Source organism: Microtus oregoni, unplaced genomic scaffold (genome assembly GCF_018167655.1).
Source record: "Microtus oregoni isolate MIOR12 unplaced genomic scaffold, Mior012 000001F_ref0000356, whole genome shotgun sequence".
Taxonomy (NCBI): domain Eukaryota; kingdom Metazoa; phylum Chordata; class Mammalia; order Rodentia; family Cricetidae; genus Microtus; species Microtus oregoni.
The window spans coordinates 70994183-71013404 of NW_024543060.1; the positions used below are offsets into that span (position 1 = coordinate 70994183).

Genomic DNA, 19222 nt, shown 5'->3' on the forward strand with positions numbered 1-19222 from the left:
CACAGAGAGAGAACCTCATACAAAGACAATCACATACACACACATACACAGAGCAAGAAAATATCATACACATACAGTCACACACACAGAGAATCTCATACAAGCACAGTAACATACACACACACACATACACACATACAGAATCACATACACACAGAGAACCTCATACTCTCACAGTCTCTCTCTCTCTCTCTCTCTCTCTCTCTCTCTCTCTCTCTCAGTGTGTGTGAGGGAACAATTACATTTCAGGACCCTCACTCTTTCTTTACCTTGAATCCACCAAGTTCATTTCCACTTCAGGGTTTTATTTAGCCACAGTTTCTTCTGCCTAGAATGTTCTTTCTCTTCCAGTTGTCCTGATTTAGGTTAAGTGGAATTATCTCCTCTGAGAAGATTTTCTCTGTCAGACTCTGCCCACACTGTTTGTTTTGTGTCCTCTTCAAAGGACTTAACTAAAATTACCTTATTCATTTATTTGTTCACAGGCTCTTTCCCCTATCCGAAGCAGGGGATTTGTGTTGATTGCTCCCAGTGGTATCTCCTGAACCTCGAATGTGGTCTGCCCACAATCCTACTCAATATGTGTGCACTGGGTGAACAACTGGATGAATTAGTTGATAAAACCTGACATCCCGGAGTCCTATCTGTGACTCAGAGGCTGGAAGCACAGTGTCACAGATATTTTCCTCTGAGAACCTGCGACCTCCCTGGGAATCTGCTTCCAAAGAACAGGACCTGAGATCATGTCTTTTGGGGTCAGAAAGAGGTGGGTTCCTTTTTTTTCCTTCTCTCAGAAGAAACTATCAAAAATGTCCTATTCTGAGACAGGTAGATCTCTATCCATTAGTTCCTACTCAAACATCACACACACACACAAACACACACAATCACATACACACATACATAAACACACACAATCATTCACACAGAGAGACAGAGACAGACAAACACACACACAGACACACGGGAGGGGGGGTCAGATTCACATCCAGTTGCAATTCACTGACAGCTGAGGCTCGGTTTTTCACAGTAATTTCTGCTTCTGACTTGGAGATAACAAAATCACAAATTTGTCTGATTCCTTCAGCCATGGCTGTACCAATCACTTTCTCCTACAAAACTACTATCTAAAATACTTTTCCTGCCTATTTTCTACCTGTAAGGAATCAAACCGATTTTGTAAACTTTAGGTTGTATTTGTTTAAGTCCCTGAATATTTGAAAAAGGTGTTTTTAATATATTTGTTTTTATTCAAGTTCTTACGAACTTTTCCCCCTACTTGCTGTTCTGTAAGACATGATACCTTGGCAGTGTTAGCATATAAGGTTGTTTTGTTCACAAAGAAATAAATCAAGAATATAAAAAAAAGACACAACCATAACATACATACAGAGGACCTAGGTCAGTCCCATGAAGGCTCCCTGGTTGTAGGTTCAATCTCTGTGAGCCCCTGTGAACCCAGGTTAGCTGAATCTGAGTTTTCTTGTGGTGTCCTTGAATCCTCTGGCTCCTACAATCCTTCTAGCCCCACCTCTACAGATTTCCCTAAACTAGGGATTCCTAGCTTGGCTGTGGCTCTGTACATCTATTTCCATCAGTTGCTGGATGAAGCCAGTCTGATGACAATTGGGCTAGACACCAATCTATGCGTATGGCAGAATATCATATATGTCATTAGGCATCATTACATTGATATTTTTGAGAGCTATGTTTGGTTCTAACCTAGGTCTCTGGGTAAACAGCCTCTAGGTTCTGGCTCTCCAGACAGTATCAGGGGTGGGCTCCCTCTCCTGGCCTGGTTCTCTAACTGAACCAATCGTTGTAAAGAATTGTTTTATCTATCCTGGGTTTTTTGTTTTGTTTTGTTTTTCTATGAAGTTAAGTATTGTTCTTTCAAGGTCTATAAAGGAACTGTGTTGGGATTGCATTGAATCTGTAGATAGCTTTTGGTAAGATGGTCATTTTGATCCATGAGCATGGGGGATTTTTCCATCTTCTGATATCTTCTCCACTTTCTTTTTTCAAAGACTTGAAGTTCTTGTCACACAGGACTTTCGCTTGCTTGGTTAGAGTTAAACCAAGATTTTTATATTATCTGTGATCATTGTGAAGGGTGTTGTTTCTCTGATTTCTTTATCTACCCATTTATCATTTGTATATGAGAGGGCTACTGGTTTTTTTTTTATTGAACTATATATTTTCCCTACTCCCCTGCCTGATATTTTTGAGTTAATCTTGTATCCAGCCACATCAATGAAGGAGTTTATCAGCTATGGTAGTTCCCTGGTAGACCTGTTTTAAATTTGCTGCTTTTGAAGGGAAAGACCTGGCTGCCTTAAAACAAAGTTTTAATTTTAATTTTCTTTCATGAGTTCTGCCAAAGAATTAAAACCTATAACAAGGATTATAAGAGACTCAGAAGGAATTGGTCTCAAATTATCTCTGTCTTAATGTCACTTTAGGCAGTAACTCATGTCACTGTCATTTGGGATAATCAGTAAATAAATAATAACAGTTTTTAATCAATCAATTATTTCAGGAAAAACAAGTAGGAGTAAACTTTGCATGCTGAACTGTGCACACTCCACACACACACACACACACATATACATATATATATACATATATATATATATATATATATATATATATATGTCTATCTGTGAATAGCTATATTTATTCAATCCGTACATCACTTGCCAGTGAGCATCTTCCCAAACACATGCAGGTAATCTGGAGAAGAGCATAAGTTTGAAAACAGTATTTCAGAACTGCTAAGCCTGTCCTCCCTACCATATCAGCTATATTAAAATATTAATGCAAGTACATACTTTTCCTTGGTGGAATGGCCATCTGAAAGCTTTCTTAAAATTACTCTTTTCATATTTAGTAAAAAGTTCTTACTTCCATCTTCTTGGTAAGTGTGGAGCTTGCATAAGTGACACAGTGAGTCCCCTGAGACGCACCCTTTTGATTCATATTAGCTTTAATATCATCTACGAATTCCAGGAAACTCAGTGTGCTGTTGCAAAGGCAAATGGCATTTCACTTCATCTTTAAACTAGTTTAGCCGTGCCTCAGAAACCTCATTCTAACAAGATAAAAGGAAATGACAAATTCAGCAAGGACCGTGGCCCTTTCTCCTATATGTATAGAATTTGCCGTCACATAGGAAACTCTTCATTCAGTCCTTTGAAGTTAATCTGAGTTCCTCGTAACTGAACATCATGGTTTCTGAGAAGGGAACCTTAGTTCCATAATACCTAGCTAAAAATCTGAGCATGTTTATTATATTTTAATGGACAAATAGTTGTATATATTCATAGGGTATATTGTTATATTTTAATTCATGTTTACAATGTAGAATAGTCAACATTCCATCACTTCACATGTTTACTATTCATTCATTCATTCATTATTTTTGTAACAGAGTCTCACTGCCAATCTCACTACATAGCAAAGATTAATGAAGAATCAATCCTCCTACCTCTATTTTCTCTGTGCTGGGAATATAGGCATGTACAGCTGTGACAAACGACTTATTATTTGTTATTAAAAACATATTCAAAATCTATCTTCAGCAATTTTAGGTGCACAAGATGTCACATTTATTATAGTCACCATTCACTGAATAACTCACTAGAAATCATTTCTATCTAACTATAACAGTTCACTCTGCATTGTAAATCTACTGCATTTGCAAGGTGGAACTTGTGTGAACAAGCACATTTAGACTTCTTGCATTGTTTTTGCTGAAGATTTTAATGCAAAATTGTTCAAGAGCAAGAACCCCAAATTAGCTGTTGATGGAGGTTTTTGTCCCGCCTGATCCCATTGCTGTTCAGTCCCAAAGAAACACACAGCTGCCTACATTACTTATAAACTCATTGGCCTGTTAGCTCAGGCTTCTTATTAACTAACTCTTACATCTTAAATGAGTCCATAATTTTTGTCTGTTAGCCACATAGCTAGGTACCTTATATCAGTGAGGCATTCTCATCTTGCTTCCTCTTGGTCTGGGTGACGACTGCAGACTGAGCCTTTCCTCTATATTTTCTGCCTGGCTACTGATTAATCAGTGTTTTATTAAAACAAGTAACAAATCGTTACAGAGAACAAGACCATTGTCCCACAGTAAACAGCTGCTACTCAATAAATCACACACGTTGCCTAATAACATTGGCATAACTCCTATCCCATGGGAGACACATGACTAGACACCAAGATCACAAGTATATGGTTGCTGCCCTTAAGGTATTTACCCATCTAATAGAAACACATAAGCAAAATGGCATTATAGTGTGTAGTAGCAGATACTATACTAATGATATACTTTGTGTGCAATGGGGATCTTAGACAGCATCATTTTTGAGGTGGTACTAAAAGTCCGGAATGGATGAATTTGGATCTACTAAACAGAGATAACCATTTTGGATGGCAGTAACAGAGCATGTATGAAAGTATTGGATTTGAAATGTCAAAATCAAGTTAAAAAATTTAAGGAATACAGAAAAGCTAAAAGAGTATGCAGGATTCTCTGAGTATATGTAGTTAAGCATCAGGAGCATGTATTATTTAGATTTTATGAGTTAGTTGGGAGATCAAACTTTTTTGAAAGATGTGGAATGTTGTGGAGTACTTTTACTCACTCCAAGATGTGAGGCATATGGCTCTCTAGGAGAATTCCTACTTAATATGCATGAAGTTTAATCCCCAATATAGGAAAAGAAAATAGTCACCCCAACAGCAATGTGTGTCACATGTTAAGATGGGAAGAGACAGAGTTGATGTGGAAAAATACACGTAAATATATTGAAAAGTGCTAAGAGTGTGGACATGACCATTGAGGATGAAAGAAAGGACAGATTCAGAAGTAACACCTCATAGTACCTAAGACTGAATGGTATTAGTAGTATGAGAAGAACCTAGAGTATCTCCACACCCTCAGCAATTGTGTTGATGTCAGTACTCAACAAATTTAATGACTATGTCACTGAATGGTTTATTTATCTAACATGCAGCAGTAATTGGTGTGAAGGAAGTGTGTGTGTGTGTATGTGTGTGTGTGTATTTGTGTGTTGTATATTTGCATGATGCAGACATGTGAGTGTGCACAGTGCACCTATGCAGAGACTAGAGTAAGATATCAGTTATCTTTCGTCCTCTGTTTCTGGGTCTCTCACTTTGGGCTAGACTGGCTGGCCAGAGAGTTTGAGGGATGTGCCTATTTTACTCTGTTTGTGAATATCCTATGACTCTTCTGTCTTGTGAATGTCTATTCTTTCCATTAAAATAAAATCAAAAAGCCCTAGTTATATCCCCATTTCCCTAACATTCAGTAAAAAGAAAGGTATATGAATAGAGACCGTACAATCAATTCACACTGCTCAATAATGTTATTGTAGTGAACTGGGGAAATGATTCTGTACTATCTTAGGCAAGTAAATGACAAATATCTAGTTAATTAGAAAATCCATTCGTTACTCATACAACAAAATCACAATGTAAAACATTTTAAAGTTAATAGAAGGTATTTCAGAATCTTAAAGACTATTGGGAACAGGAAACACAAATTGTTGATGTTATGAATGCTTGAAAATGTCACTTCCCTCAGGGCTCTTCTATTAAACTGTATACTAAGTCATTTTTACTATGCCAGGGTCTAAGAAGAATGTTGGCAGTGAAGCTAATCAAAATCAGAATGATTTACCCATATCAGAAACTCTAACAGAAATAGATGGATAGATAGATAGATAGATAGATAGATAGATAGATAGATAGATAGACAGACAGATGATAGGTAGGTAGGCAGGTAGATAGATAAACAGATAGTAGATAGATGATAGATAGATAGATAGATAGATAGATAGATAGATAGATAGATAGGCAGACAGACATGATAGGTAGATAAATAGATAGATAGATAGATAGATAGATAGATAGATAGATAGATAGATAGACAAATAGAAAAAAGGTTCTCATTGGTAAGTTTCTTAACTGACATTTTTATTCCATGTTCTTTTCCCTAAAGTGTTAATTATCATTGAAGATCTATATAAGAAACTAACAACAATTTAAAAGTTATAGATCCATAACCCCAACATTGAGGACATTCCATCCAGGGAAAAGTGAAGAATGCAATTTACAAAGAATGCATGTAGAACAGGAAGACATAAAACACCATATTTAGAAGAAAATGTTCTGAATGTTTATTGTACCAAAAGAGGTGTTTAGAATACTATGTCTTCATTTTTTGACACAAAATATGCTTTTAAATTTTGTCTAAAAAATATTGAATTGTCCTTGAGTTCTTCATGACAGTCTAAAAAATATTTCTACATTCCAATATTTTCTACATTTTGTTGTTTATATATAAGTAACATTTGTATACAGATAATATGACATTCAAAATGAAAAATATGGTATGTTTTTTACCACTTAAAAAAGAGTAGTATGTAATTATATAGACAAAAATATACCTGACAAATCTCTTTAAACGAACACTGTGAGGTAAACACTAACTGCTCAAAGTATAGTGCACAGAAAAACACCTATAATCATACTGATTATGACACTGTTTTGTATATATGTTAATATTTTGTATGTTTCAAAGAATCTGCACAATTTCAGCCTTGATCTGAATCCCAAGTCATTACATACGTTGGCAACTATATTCTAGGAAAAGATCATAAGAAACTTGAGAAAGGATAGGAAACTTGATTACTATATACAAGTCCTCACACAGTTTAATGAAGATGTCTTTTCTATTAAGGCTAATTTTTAATGACTTTTCTAAAATCTAAGCAGAAGGAGTAACACAAAGAGCCTGTCTTTATAAACATTTGGACAAGTAGACACGCACTTATGCTTACAAACACATATCTACATCTGTTTCTAAGTAGGGCTTCCCAGACTCAACATTTTTGGAAAAAAATAAAAAGAATCATAGAAAAGTATACTACAAGATGATCACATTTCATATAAAATTCACCCTTTCTATAAAATATTTGGTGCCGATAAGTTTGTGCATTATTAAAGACTAAATCCCCCACGGAGTACATAAGATGCTAACAAAATCTTCATCATCTGTTATTCCTATACTTAGGCCTTCATAGTAATCTTCAAATTCACCATATGAAACTTCATCAGACTTGCTGCAGGCCTCTCTTAATGTCTCTAGAAAAGATAATTTGATTTCCTCCTCCGTTGAATGCCCTGCAGGAAGAGGAATAACTGTGAAATATTTTCCCTAAAAGTTCAGCAAAATGATGGATGATAATAAAGGGATACTTATTCATCTTATGAAATAATTTCAATAATTTCAATTTTTATGCCAAACATTAACCAGAATTCATTTCTCCCACAATCTGCCTCTCTATTCCTCCTCTTTCTTTCATACATTGATCTATTCTCAAGCTTTTAGTACAGAAAAAAAGTTTTATAATAGTACACTGATTTAAAGATAAAAAGTCACAGAAAATGGTCAGATAATATCCAAAATTAAAACAAATAAAAGCATGTATTAACAAGGCAAAAATGATGGCAGTAGGTAATTGATGATCTTTAAAATGATCTTTAAAATATTTTTAAGTCAGAGGGCTGGGAAGATGACTCAGTGATCAAGGATGCTTGCTGCTCTTCCAGTGAACCCAAGCTTGGCCTCCAGCACCCACATTGCATTGCTCACTGTGGCCTGTAACTCCAGCTCTGTGGAATGGAACACCATCATCTAGCCTCAGTACTTACGCATACCCACACACACAAATACAAATGCACATACACACATGTAAAAATAAGTTCAAGAAAAATATGTTGCTGTCATTTAAAAACATGCATGACAAATAGGTGATCATTTTATTAAAATGAAAAAAAGTTATGCAAAGATTATACTAGATAATAAAGTAGATTTGCGATTGTTAGTCAAAGCTAAATCTAACCAACATCTAATGTATAAGGAAACATAAATTTTCTAATTAAAACAAGTTTTATTTAAATTTATGCTTCAAATATCAAGAATTATATAACTTCTTAAAACCTCCCACGTAGGAAATACCCGTCTCCCATTATCCGTGACAGGATTTGTTTTCCTTGCTCTAACAGACTAGAAAGAGTTACAAAATTATGAAAGCATTTTTCCTCTAACAAATTACTTAAGAAAGTAAGAAATAGAGTATTTTTTTATAACTTAAACTGTGAAGCCAAGCATGCGGGAGGCAGAAACAGAGGGAAGCCATGAGCAGGAGACCATCCTGGTATACGTGGCAAGATCCTGTCTCAGAATAAAGAAGAAGGAGAACGGGGAGAAAGAAGAGGAAAAGAAAGAGGAGTAGGGGGAGAAATAGACAACTTTTATTCAGAAATTGTTATGAATGTGTCATTAGATGCACGTAAATAATTAGAAATTAAAAGTCCACCAATAGAAGAATGTCTGTACACATTGCAATGTGTTTATTATTAAGTGGATAATATGTGGCAAATAAAACTAAGATGTCTCAATGTGAATTTACATGGAAATAGCTCCAAAACACACTGATCAGTCAAAAGCAAATTATAGAACAGTAACTCTAATGCAGCTTTCAAGTCAGAAAAAAATTTGCAAACTGTTAGCAGATTATGAAAAATCAAAGAGTAAGGGCTGAGAGATATGTTACAGGGCTACAAGGTTTATTCTTTTGAAGACAAAAAATGAAATTAAGGTAGTTTTCGTGGCCAAACACTGTGATAAGGTGTAGTCATAAATCAACTACACAAAAGAGTAAGGACTATATTAGGAAATAAGGACTTACAATTACTTTAAGAAATTCAGTCTCAAGGTCCAAATCAGGAGCAGAAGGAGACGGAGCACGAGCAAGGAGCTCAGGACCACGAGGGGTGCACCCACACACTAAGACAATGGGGATGTTCTATTGGGATCTCACCAAGGCCAGCTGGCCTAGGTCTGAAAAAGCATGGGATAAATCCGGACTAGCTGAACATAGCGGACAATGAGGAATACTGAGAACTCAAGAACAATTGCAGTGGGTTTTTGATCCTACTGCACGTACTGGCTTTGTGGGAGCCTAGGCAGTTTGAATGCTCACCTTACGAGACCTGGATAGAGGTGGGCAGTCCTTGTGCTTCCCACAGGTCAGGGAACCCTGATTGCTCTTCGAGCAGATGGGGGGGGGGGGGGGACTTGATCGGGGGAGGGGGAGGGAAATGGGAAGCGGTTGTGGGGACGAGGCAGAAATCCTTAATAAATAAATAAATTAAAAAAAAAAAAGAAAGAAATTCAATATGCCCTCCTCCTGTTTTTGAGGTAAAGTCTCAGTACGTGGCCTCATCTGCCCTCAAATTTGCACATCTCTTTCCTCTCCCTAAGTGCTGTGTTCAGCCACACTAGGCTGGATTTTGACAGATTCATAAGTGCCATTGTGTATGTAATTCCACCCCTAGATCAGACGCAAACCCTCCTCAATCCTCAAGGATGAATAACTGTATCAAAAGATGCAGTAGTTCTACAAGGGAGCCTAACCAAAGTTTTACCAAATCTCTTTTAAACCCCAATTCCTTACCATCCAAACAAGAAATGAGAGTTCTAGCTTGATTATAACTGTCAAAGAAATCAATAAGTACAGACGAGAGAAGGGAAAATGACTCTAAAATCATTGCCTCAAACAAAATTTCTTTTATTTCCTTCCTGAATCCAGCCGATGCTTTGGATTAGTGTAATTTTAAGAAGACGCTTTTATTAATAAGCACGGTAAAAACCAAATGTATCTGGCATGTGATAGTTACCTGAAATCACATGTGGATGCTTCCTGGCACAGTAACACTTCCTTATGTCTATCACAGATACAATACCAGTTTTGTTGAAATCCAGTTTCATGAAGGCCTAAAGAAAGACAGGGTTTCTCTTTGTGAAATCGTTAAGTATGAGGAGCAATTGTGCAGCTGCTTGTTTCTGAACTGTAAACAAGACATTTTGAAGGAATTAAACAGGTGCTTGATTAAACGAGGAGGAAGGAGACTAAACCAAAAACTGGGAATGCCTCATTCAAGCATGTCATGTGGTCACTGTTGAGCATCCTGACCTGCAGAAAACAGCCGATCCCACTCTCCTGCCGGGAACCAAAGAGGTGGGTCAAAGCCCCTGGCAACTTCCAGCGCCAGGACTCATGAAATTGATAAATGACCAAAACAAAGAGCTAGGAAGTTATGTGAAGTTTTGTTTGATTGCTAGGTCAAAAGCGAAGCTACAAACTCAGTATCAAAAGAATCAATGAACAGATGAAACATTTATTTCTCAAAACATAACACTGACTTTCCGATTTCTGGTTCACTTACTGTCTTTCCAACCCAATGCAACTTTACATACTAAAAATACTAAGAGAGAAACAAGATACCCAGACTCTCCAATCTATCCAAAGCGGCAGCCTCAAGCGGCAGCCTGTGTTTGCCAGGAGTTAAAACCAGACGCATCCTCATCACTCACAATATTTAATTCACGGCAACCTTGTACCAGCTCTAGATTCAATTGTGCCCCAAATTCCTTTCCTGAATTTTAATACTTAGATGCCCCAGAATAGGACTGTATGAGGAAGTGGGGTCCTTAAGGAAGTAATTAAGAGAAAATAGAATCATTGGGGTAGGCCCCAGTCCAGGATGACTGGTAATCGTTTAACAAAAGACAGTACAATGCACAGGGGAGCAGCCATGACAAACAGTGATACAGCCACAGAGAGCCCTCAGAGGAAGCCAAGCGTGCCCGCCCTTCTTTGATTTCTATTCTAAAAACTACAAGAAAGCAATTTGATAGACCAGTCTGATACTCAAAATTATCACCATGGTATTCAAAGAACAATTAAGTACTAAGTTATAGTATAATTTTTATTTTAAAACTTGGGGATCTGTGTGTATGTGATGCATGTATAATGTGTGCATGTATGTGCGTGTGCAACACAAACATGCAGGGGGTCAGTCCTTTTATGGCACCTTGTTAGAGACAGGGTCTCTTTGTTGTTAGGTAATGCATGTCCAGGCTAGTCAACTGTGAGCCTCATGGGATTTCCTACCTGTGCCTCTCGTCCTGTCGTAAGAGTACTTGGATTACAGACATGTGTTACAACCTCTACATTTACACGAGAACTGAGAGTTTGAACTCAGGTCCTTACACTTGCACTAGAGATACTTTACTCAATGATCTATGTCTCCAGCTCCAGGACTTATTCCAACTTAATAATGATCTTTGTTATTTTCTTTTTAACAATTTACATGCATCTCAGAAAAACCAGAGGAACACGTTCAGTCATCTTCATAAAGGAAGGCTGAGCTCTCACACCGGAATAGTTGGAATTGCTAAGAATGGATGCATCAGATGCAATCTCTCTACTAGCTCTGAGGAACAGCCAGCGAGGCTTAGGATTGGACACAGGAATATAGCTGGATAGCTAGTAATGGACAATACTAATAATTTATAAAGACAATTCAAAATAAGATTTTACTTTTACTTTTCTTTCATCAAATCTTTTCTAGGACATATGATTTTGTTTTATTCTAGGTAGAATTGTACATATATAAGCTTGCTTAATTTAACTCTTACTAAACCCATCTAAAATGATATAATATGTTTTAAATGATGACCCGTTAAAGATGCTAAACAATGGACCTAACAGTCTAATAAATGTAATAGTTTGAGGTCAGGTAACAGTTACCTTGCGAACAAATGATTTCCTATATTCATTCATTTCACCAAAAATGGCACGTTTGAATTCTCCATAATCAACCTTGTTCTTGCTGGGGCCATTGCCTTGCAGAATCAGCCAGGAAGATTCAAAATCCTAGAAATGCCCACAGAAAATGCCATCACATGTTTTAGCTATGAAATTCACAGATCAGAGTCATTTTTTTAACGTTGTCTATGGCCCTAGACAAGGTAACCTACTTAGGAAAAAAATTCAAAAAGTTACAGATAAACCTAGTAAATCAACTGTGGAAGGAATTCTGGGGTAAACACTTAAGCAAGGTTCAGGGCCTGTTCTGAATGACTGATAACTCACAATATATGCTTTTAAAAAGTATGTTATTTGAGGGCAAAGAACTACTGAGGGTTGAACCTAGAACCTCTTGCATACCATCTGGTCTACACTGGTCTACATTCTTAAGAATCTTATCATAATTTTTTGCTGATAAATAATAGCATATATTATTAGCCTAATATGATATCTCAATGTACATATACACTGCAGAAAGAACAAGTCAAGCTAAATATTATCTCTGACATTGCAGATATTTAGTATTTTTTGTAAGAATATTTAAAATCAGTTTTAGCTATCTTTAAACATACAGTACATTATTTGTGATACTATTCACCAGGCTGTGCAATAGACAAAACTCATCCTCTTATTAAAATGCTAATTCATGTCATCTGGTCAACCTCTTCCTTTCTCTCTATACATTGCACTCCCCACCATTTACCTTTCAGTGTCTTTTCACATAAAGTGCAATGGTTGCTGTGTACTTGGTTTTGAATCATTTTGTTCTCCATTTTTAACTTATATCTGTGACAATTTGAAAGCCTATTCAGGTTCTGAAATACTGAGACTATTCATAGAGTTTCATCTGGTCTTGGGAGCATAGAAGGTTTGAATGACTTCCAAAGTATTCCCCAATTTACACTAAATAGCAGAATTCTAACTAAACACATTATGTCAGTTTGTTCACTGCCATTCCCAAGCGCTTCTCTGACAAAAGTGTTACTTAATACATCCTTCTATTCCGTGATCCTGGCAACAAAAGAAATTATAGCATTCCTTTCCTGAACCTCAGATATATTCTCAATGTTTTTAGCAAACTTTAAATGAGAGTGTTACTAAAACACTCACCTTGGCAAATAAATACTCAAAAATTATTCTCTTCCACTTCCTAGTTTTTTCAAATAAAACGGTAATTAGAAAACTAAGGTTCTAATTACCCCATTCCCCCCAGCACCCAATTATCTACACAGTTTTTACATGTAAAAATGTCTCATACATTACCAAGAAAATATGTGTATGTGCAGTTGAGTTAAAACTGAGTCTAAGTTTAACTTTTACAAATCATGAATACAATGGACAGGAGACAAATGTGTTCACTTAACTCAAAGAATTGCAGACTTAAAGGGACCTCTAAAGGCTCAGAAAAAAAAATGTCTTCAAGAATTAAGAAGTATAACTTAAGTGACAAAAAATGCATATGGCTAAGTCTACACAATGTTCAGAACGGAAGCTAATCCAGATGGACTTTTAACTTCACTGGAGTATTTCTATATAAACTTGGTTCATTGTGGAGCATATCACATTTTATTTAAAATCAGAGAGAATGGCTCTTTCTTTTCACAAACAGGTTCTATCTACTTCTACGGTGAGACCCAGCCTCACCTCCTTCCGCATGTACCTATGATTGCACGAGCGCCATGGACTCGAACCCTCTGTGGAACTAAGAGCCTTCAATTTAAATGATTTCTTTCATAAATTGCCTTGATCATGGATTTCTGTCACAGCCACTAGAAAAGCAACTAAGACAGAAGTCTCGGGTAACTACAGTATTATTCACAAGTTATAAATATGTCATAAACAATTACAGAAGCATCGAAGTAATACAGTACTTTCCCATATACACAGGGCCAGATTATCTGGACACCAGTCCTCTATCAGTTATAGATTACTTGTTTGTTTAACAAAAAATATACCACAGATTTCTAATTTTTTATCATTGTTTTATTTTTCTACCTATGAATATAAGTTGTGAAGGTGAATGGCCCCTGAGTTGTTATCACTAGACAGGCAGCAAGATTTAATGTCATCATCACAACCAACTAAAAGACAATTATGTCACAACACTGTCATACAGTATCACACTGACACAGAATTTTATACTTGATAAAGCGAATCCCCATGTAATTTTTTTATTTGCACTCCCATGCCTCCCTAACTATAGCTATTGTCTCAGAACTGCTCAGGCAAAGCCTTCAGTGAAAGTCAAAACACTTGTGTAAGATTACACAACTAAGTGGCTCTCTTTTCTGGATAGTTACATGGAGTAAATACAGAAGACTTTTTGGGAATTTAATTTTTTGTGCTTTATGTTAACAAAGATACATTATGGTGACCTGTATTTCTCATCATTAATAAATATTGTATATGCTGGGGCCATGACACAGTCGGCAGAGTGCTTACATAATTACAGAAATATAGATCATGTGGCAAGATCACTTTTAGCAAAAAAGAAAAATGCAAGAGAATCTTGTATATGAAATGCTTGATCTGAATCACTCATAAACTTGTAACATACAAGCAAAATTTCCCAGTACAGAACACAAGGCGTTCGTGTACCACATTTAATTTCCTCCACTCTTCTATCTACTTGCTCAAGCTATAAACTATTGGTTCCATGCTTGCTATGCTAGGTTCAGTTCAAGGTCCTCAAGAAAGATCAGGAGCAGGAGTCACCCTGGTCCCCATCTGGATGGGATGTGCCATTTTACTTACAGGCAGCTACAAAGAGCCGTGAAGAAAACAAAATGGAAGTTGCTATAGAATGGATTGGAGATCAGATGGCAGATCTCGTCTGTAAAAAAAACCGTGGCCTAAATGATGAGGAAAAAAAATTCTAGCACACACATATTTAGTGCAAGACTGTTCACAGCAGAATGAGGAGTGTGTAGGAAGTGGGCCCCTGCAGCTTGGGGCAGAGCCACAGTTCATGCCTGGAACATACTTCTCCTTTCTACAAAATGATCATTGTCTGAGCCGTGCTCACTCTTCATGACGATCTGCTCTTGGCTCTCTTCTCTACCTCATCCATCCATTCTTCCTCATTATTCAAAGCCCAACCTGGAAGCATCCTTCTCCGGGGGTCTTGCCTTGGTCTTTCCCTCTCCTTCCGGCTGGCTTGGCTTAGAACTGAGTACCACCTGCGTTCCCAAAGCATCCTCTATTTGACGCACCTATTATTAATCATTTTCCTCATTTAAAGGTTACGAGAGTGGAGAGTATGTCATCTCAGAGGTTAGCACATGCCTGGCTGTTAAACACTTCACAAACAATAAGAGACAAAAAGTCAAAATTCTTTAAAAAAAAATCAGTGGGAGTTGTGTTAACATTGATGGCAAAGCATTAAAAAGGAAACAAATGAGCTATTGGAAATTTATTAGAAAAGTGAAAACAGCCGTGCAAGAATGCACCCACAATAGAAAGTAATGTAAAGTACATACCTGTTCAGATACTTCTAAGTGGAAGGTTTTCAGAGCTTGCTGAAATTCTGCCTTTTCTAAAAGCCCACTGCCTTCCTTGTCCAAGTGTTGGAAGTGTTTTCCCAATCCAGTCAAAATCCGGACACCTCTCTTGTGTAGCTGTTCCTTTAGTTTATCTGTTTAATAAACGGAGACGTGGAAACTATTGCTTCTGTGCACAAAGCTATCAAAATGCAGTTGTTTCTCGTTTAATAAAGCAAGTTAATAATAATGAAAATAAGGAACTTTGATATTCAATGAAAACTTTAAATTGGACTGAAAAGGGACTTTGGAAAGAAGAATGTTTTAGTAAAGATAATGCCAGTACTATACGTTCATAATCTGCCAAGACTACAGCACCACCATGTGGTGAAACTGTTACATTTTACATACAGATAAAATTGTCTTTAATCCCATCCTCGTCGCCAAAAAAAAAGTCTTTACTCAGAATAATCTAAATGTTACAAATGAAATTCTAGTTTCTCTTGTTTAGACCCCTTTATCTAACTGCCCCATATCCTCACTGTCTTTCTTATTTCTTTATTTACACCAACTGAATTACAAAATTGATGCCAGGCAAATCACACACACATGCACATACATACATGCGCAGACACACACACGCACACATACACACACGCACACATGTGTGACATATACACACAAGGGCGCACATACGCACAAGTGCATATGCACACATACACGCACACATACATACATGCACACGCACACATACACACATGCACGCACACACACCCATGTGCACACACAACAGCTCAGAAATTTTTAAGTAGTTTGAAAGTTTCAAACTGGATCATGATGTGCATCTAGGTTTTGGAGTACTAGGCTGTCCACACATATTCACAATAACCATTATTTTCCCGGAAATTCTTAGAGGTTACATGTTCTGGCTCCTAAATTCTCCATGTAGCACAGCTATTTCATTTGATGCCATCTGTATCCTATTACAATGAATACACTAGAAAAAAAAAGAAAAGAAAAAGTGTCTCTTGCCTCAGTAGTGACAAAAATTGTTTCGTCTATGACACAGCAGTAGGGGAAGAAATGGTGAAGGAAGAGCTGCAAAGAATCGACACAAAGCTGCATATCTACTGGACAGCGAGATCTGTTCACAGACATCAGAACCCATTCTGTAGATCATGACCTGGAGACATACAGTCAGGCACTGAACCAGGAGTCCCTTCAGGATGCCATCTGAGGCATAAAACTGGCATATAGTGGTTCATGCCCATAATCCAAGAGCTCTGGAGTGGAGGTGAGAGGATTGCCATGAGTTCCGGGCCAGCCCGGTCTGCAGTGAATAAGTGAGTACCAATTTACCACCTAATCTACAGTATGAGCCTATATGTATGTGTGTGTGTGTGTCTGTGTTTCTGTGTGTGTCTATACATATATGTATAGTATTTCAGACTTTATTTAGCTTATGATTAAAACCATAGTATCTAATATTTCTAAAATTACTGTTATAATACACATGCTTTTTATTTAGTATCATTAATACAGAAAAATCATGAACATATTTTAATAGCTATTTTATTAGTCATATATTTGCATGTCAAGATATATTTTATTAACTATTTACAAATGTTTTTGTCTGTGTGGGGTACATGTACACATGCTTATGGGTGATCACAGGGACCAAAAGAGGGCATGAGATCTCCCAGAGATGGAGCTACAGAAGGTTGTGAGCTACTCAGTGTGGGTGTTGTGAACCAAACTAAGGTCCTCTAGAGTAGCAACAAGGTCTTCTTTTTGCTTAGTCATCTGCCTAGCCCCATAAAAAAATATTATATATTACATATAATGAAAAGATATACTCTTTTTAGAATATATATACTTTCTAAGAAACTAGAATTATAAATTAAAGTCTATAAAACGTGGAAGTAATAAAAATGCTGTTTGAACTGATAACACAGAAACTAGTTGAGAATTATAAACAGTGTTTGAGAGTGGAGAAGAACTCAGCATACCCTGGATGGCCAGCAGCACCTGCCGATCCTGTGCCTCCTGGCTGGCCGTGTCTTCCTCGTGTTCCACAGAGGCAGTTCTGCAATGAGAACAGACCTCTAAGCCGTGTTTCCCCACTCCAAAGATGCTCTCAGCAGACCTGGAGAAGTACAAGCTAGAGGAAATCCCACCTCTGTCCACTGCTATTGGTTTTATGGAGAATTAAGTCCAGAGCTATGAAAGGGCCACAATCTCTGAGGACATTAGCGTTTACAACTGCTTTAACGTTTTCAAATACTTAACTGTAACTTCATTTTAAAAGCAGTTGTAGCTTGCAAAGTATAAACTGTAAAAACACTTTTATAGGCATGAAAGTGCAATAATAAGTGACAAATATTCTTACAACTAGACTGTAGACTGTGTTCTCTTATATATACAATACATCAATTATTACCATTTTGATTATATGTAGGGTCAAGAAAACATTCAACAAGAAGAGTGTGTATTTCTATTACTTAAAATAACCCTTGATGTCATTGTTCGTTCGTAGCATTTTTTCACTATCTAGTCAATCAATTAATAGCATCACCATAGGGGCCATAGCTTTTCAGTGATCAAAGGCATCACACCAACCATGCAGGAAGTAAGTTTTAATGTTGGTCTGACACCCTGTCTTTGAAAGCACAACTTTGATAGCATTTAGTAAAATAGCAAAAACAAATGAACAAATAAAACAATTTTAATTTTACTGGTCATAACTGTTTCCAAACATGGAAATGAATTTGATTATAATACAGAACATAAAATAGATATATGCAGCTATTATTTGTAGATATAAACCTTAACTTTAGTAGGAGTGTTTTGTAATGGGAACAAAAACTATAGTGATTTCACTTTTTTCAAAATGACAAATGCATTTGACTTACTTCAGAGAACTCAAAGCTATCTGATCAATATTTGTAATTCGAAGTCTAAATAATGTATTTTCTTTTATGCTCTTTGGAAGGCTGGGATGATCACAGCTCAAAAATGTCAAAGTTGCACCCTGAGGAAATGAACAAACAGATTTTTTAAAGCTAGAAGGTATCCAAAGTTAAAATACAACTCATTCTGATTGAAGGGATTTAATTTTTTATTATAATTGCCTTAGGATATTCTATTAGTCACCAAAATATAGTAGATTTGAAGAATAGTTAAGGACTACATGGTTCCAGCTAATACTATAGAAACATGAGCTAATTAAAAATAACCTAAAACAGTATACTTACTCCTATATAATAATCCACCTGAATAAAGGAGAATTCATATATTAAATAAGAACCACAGAAAATATTACGTGAACTCCACTGAATGTGTGGCCATCCCTGTGGTGGTTAGTTCTGTCAACATGACATAATGCACAGTTGTTGCAAATTAGATTGGTACAATAAACAACCAAGCCAGCTCGAGAATAACAATTATATTTTAATGGTTATAAGGGGAAACTCACGCTATAAGAGTGGGAGGTCTGACTTTCTATCTGTCTGATGGGAGCAGGAGAGAGAGAGAGAGAGAGAGAGAGAGAGAGAGAGAGAGAGAGAGGAGAGAGAGAGAGAGAACACCTGGGTCCTCATAGTTTTTCTTCCTGGGCTCCAGGTAGCCACACCTTAACTAGATGTGATTGGTAGACAGAGCTTCCCCATCACCTGGGTAAGGAGTCTCAAAGCAAGACTACCTTAGGCTGAACAATGAGCACGGATGGCAGGGGAAACTATCTTGTTAACATTGAGTTGGGAAGACCCATCCACTGTGGGTGTTATCATTCCCTAGACAGGGGATCCTGGATGTCTAGGACTGCAGAAAGTAAGCTGAGCAAATCACATTTGCCTTGACAGTGCATTGCTCTCTGCGCCTGGCTGTGGACGTGACATCATGGTATTTCATCACAGCTACAGCCAGGGGAAAAAACATAAGACAATCCCCAAGCCAGACCTCTTGGTTCACAGAAAGATGCTGTGTAGAATA

The 19222-nt window shown here is 37.0% G+C and overlaps 1 protein-coding gene across 1 annotated transcript in view; it reads right to left on the reverse strand.

The window, feature by feature from the left end:
- Positions 1-6199: 6199 nt before the first annotated feature.
- Caps2 (calcyphosine 2) overlaps positions 6200-19222 on the reverse strand; it is a 33257-nt gene continuing 20234 nt past the window's right edge. Inside the window, 6 exon segments of the mRNA XM_041672230.1 lie at positions 6200-7215; positions 9778-9874; positions 11694-11819; positions 15233-15387; positions 17242-17318; positions 18145-18263. Of these exon segments, the coding sequence (XP_041528164.1) occupies positions 7040-7215; positions 9778-9874; positions 11694-11819; positions 15233-15387; positions 17242-17318; positions 18145-18263 (750 nt within the window). The 3' untranslated portion in view covers positions 6200-7039.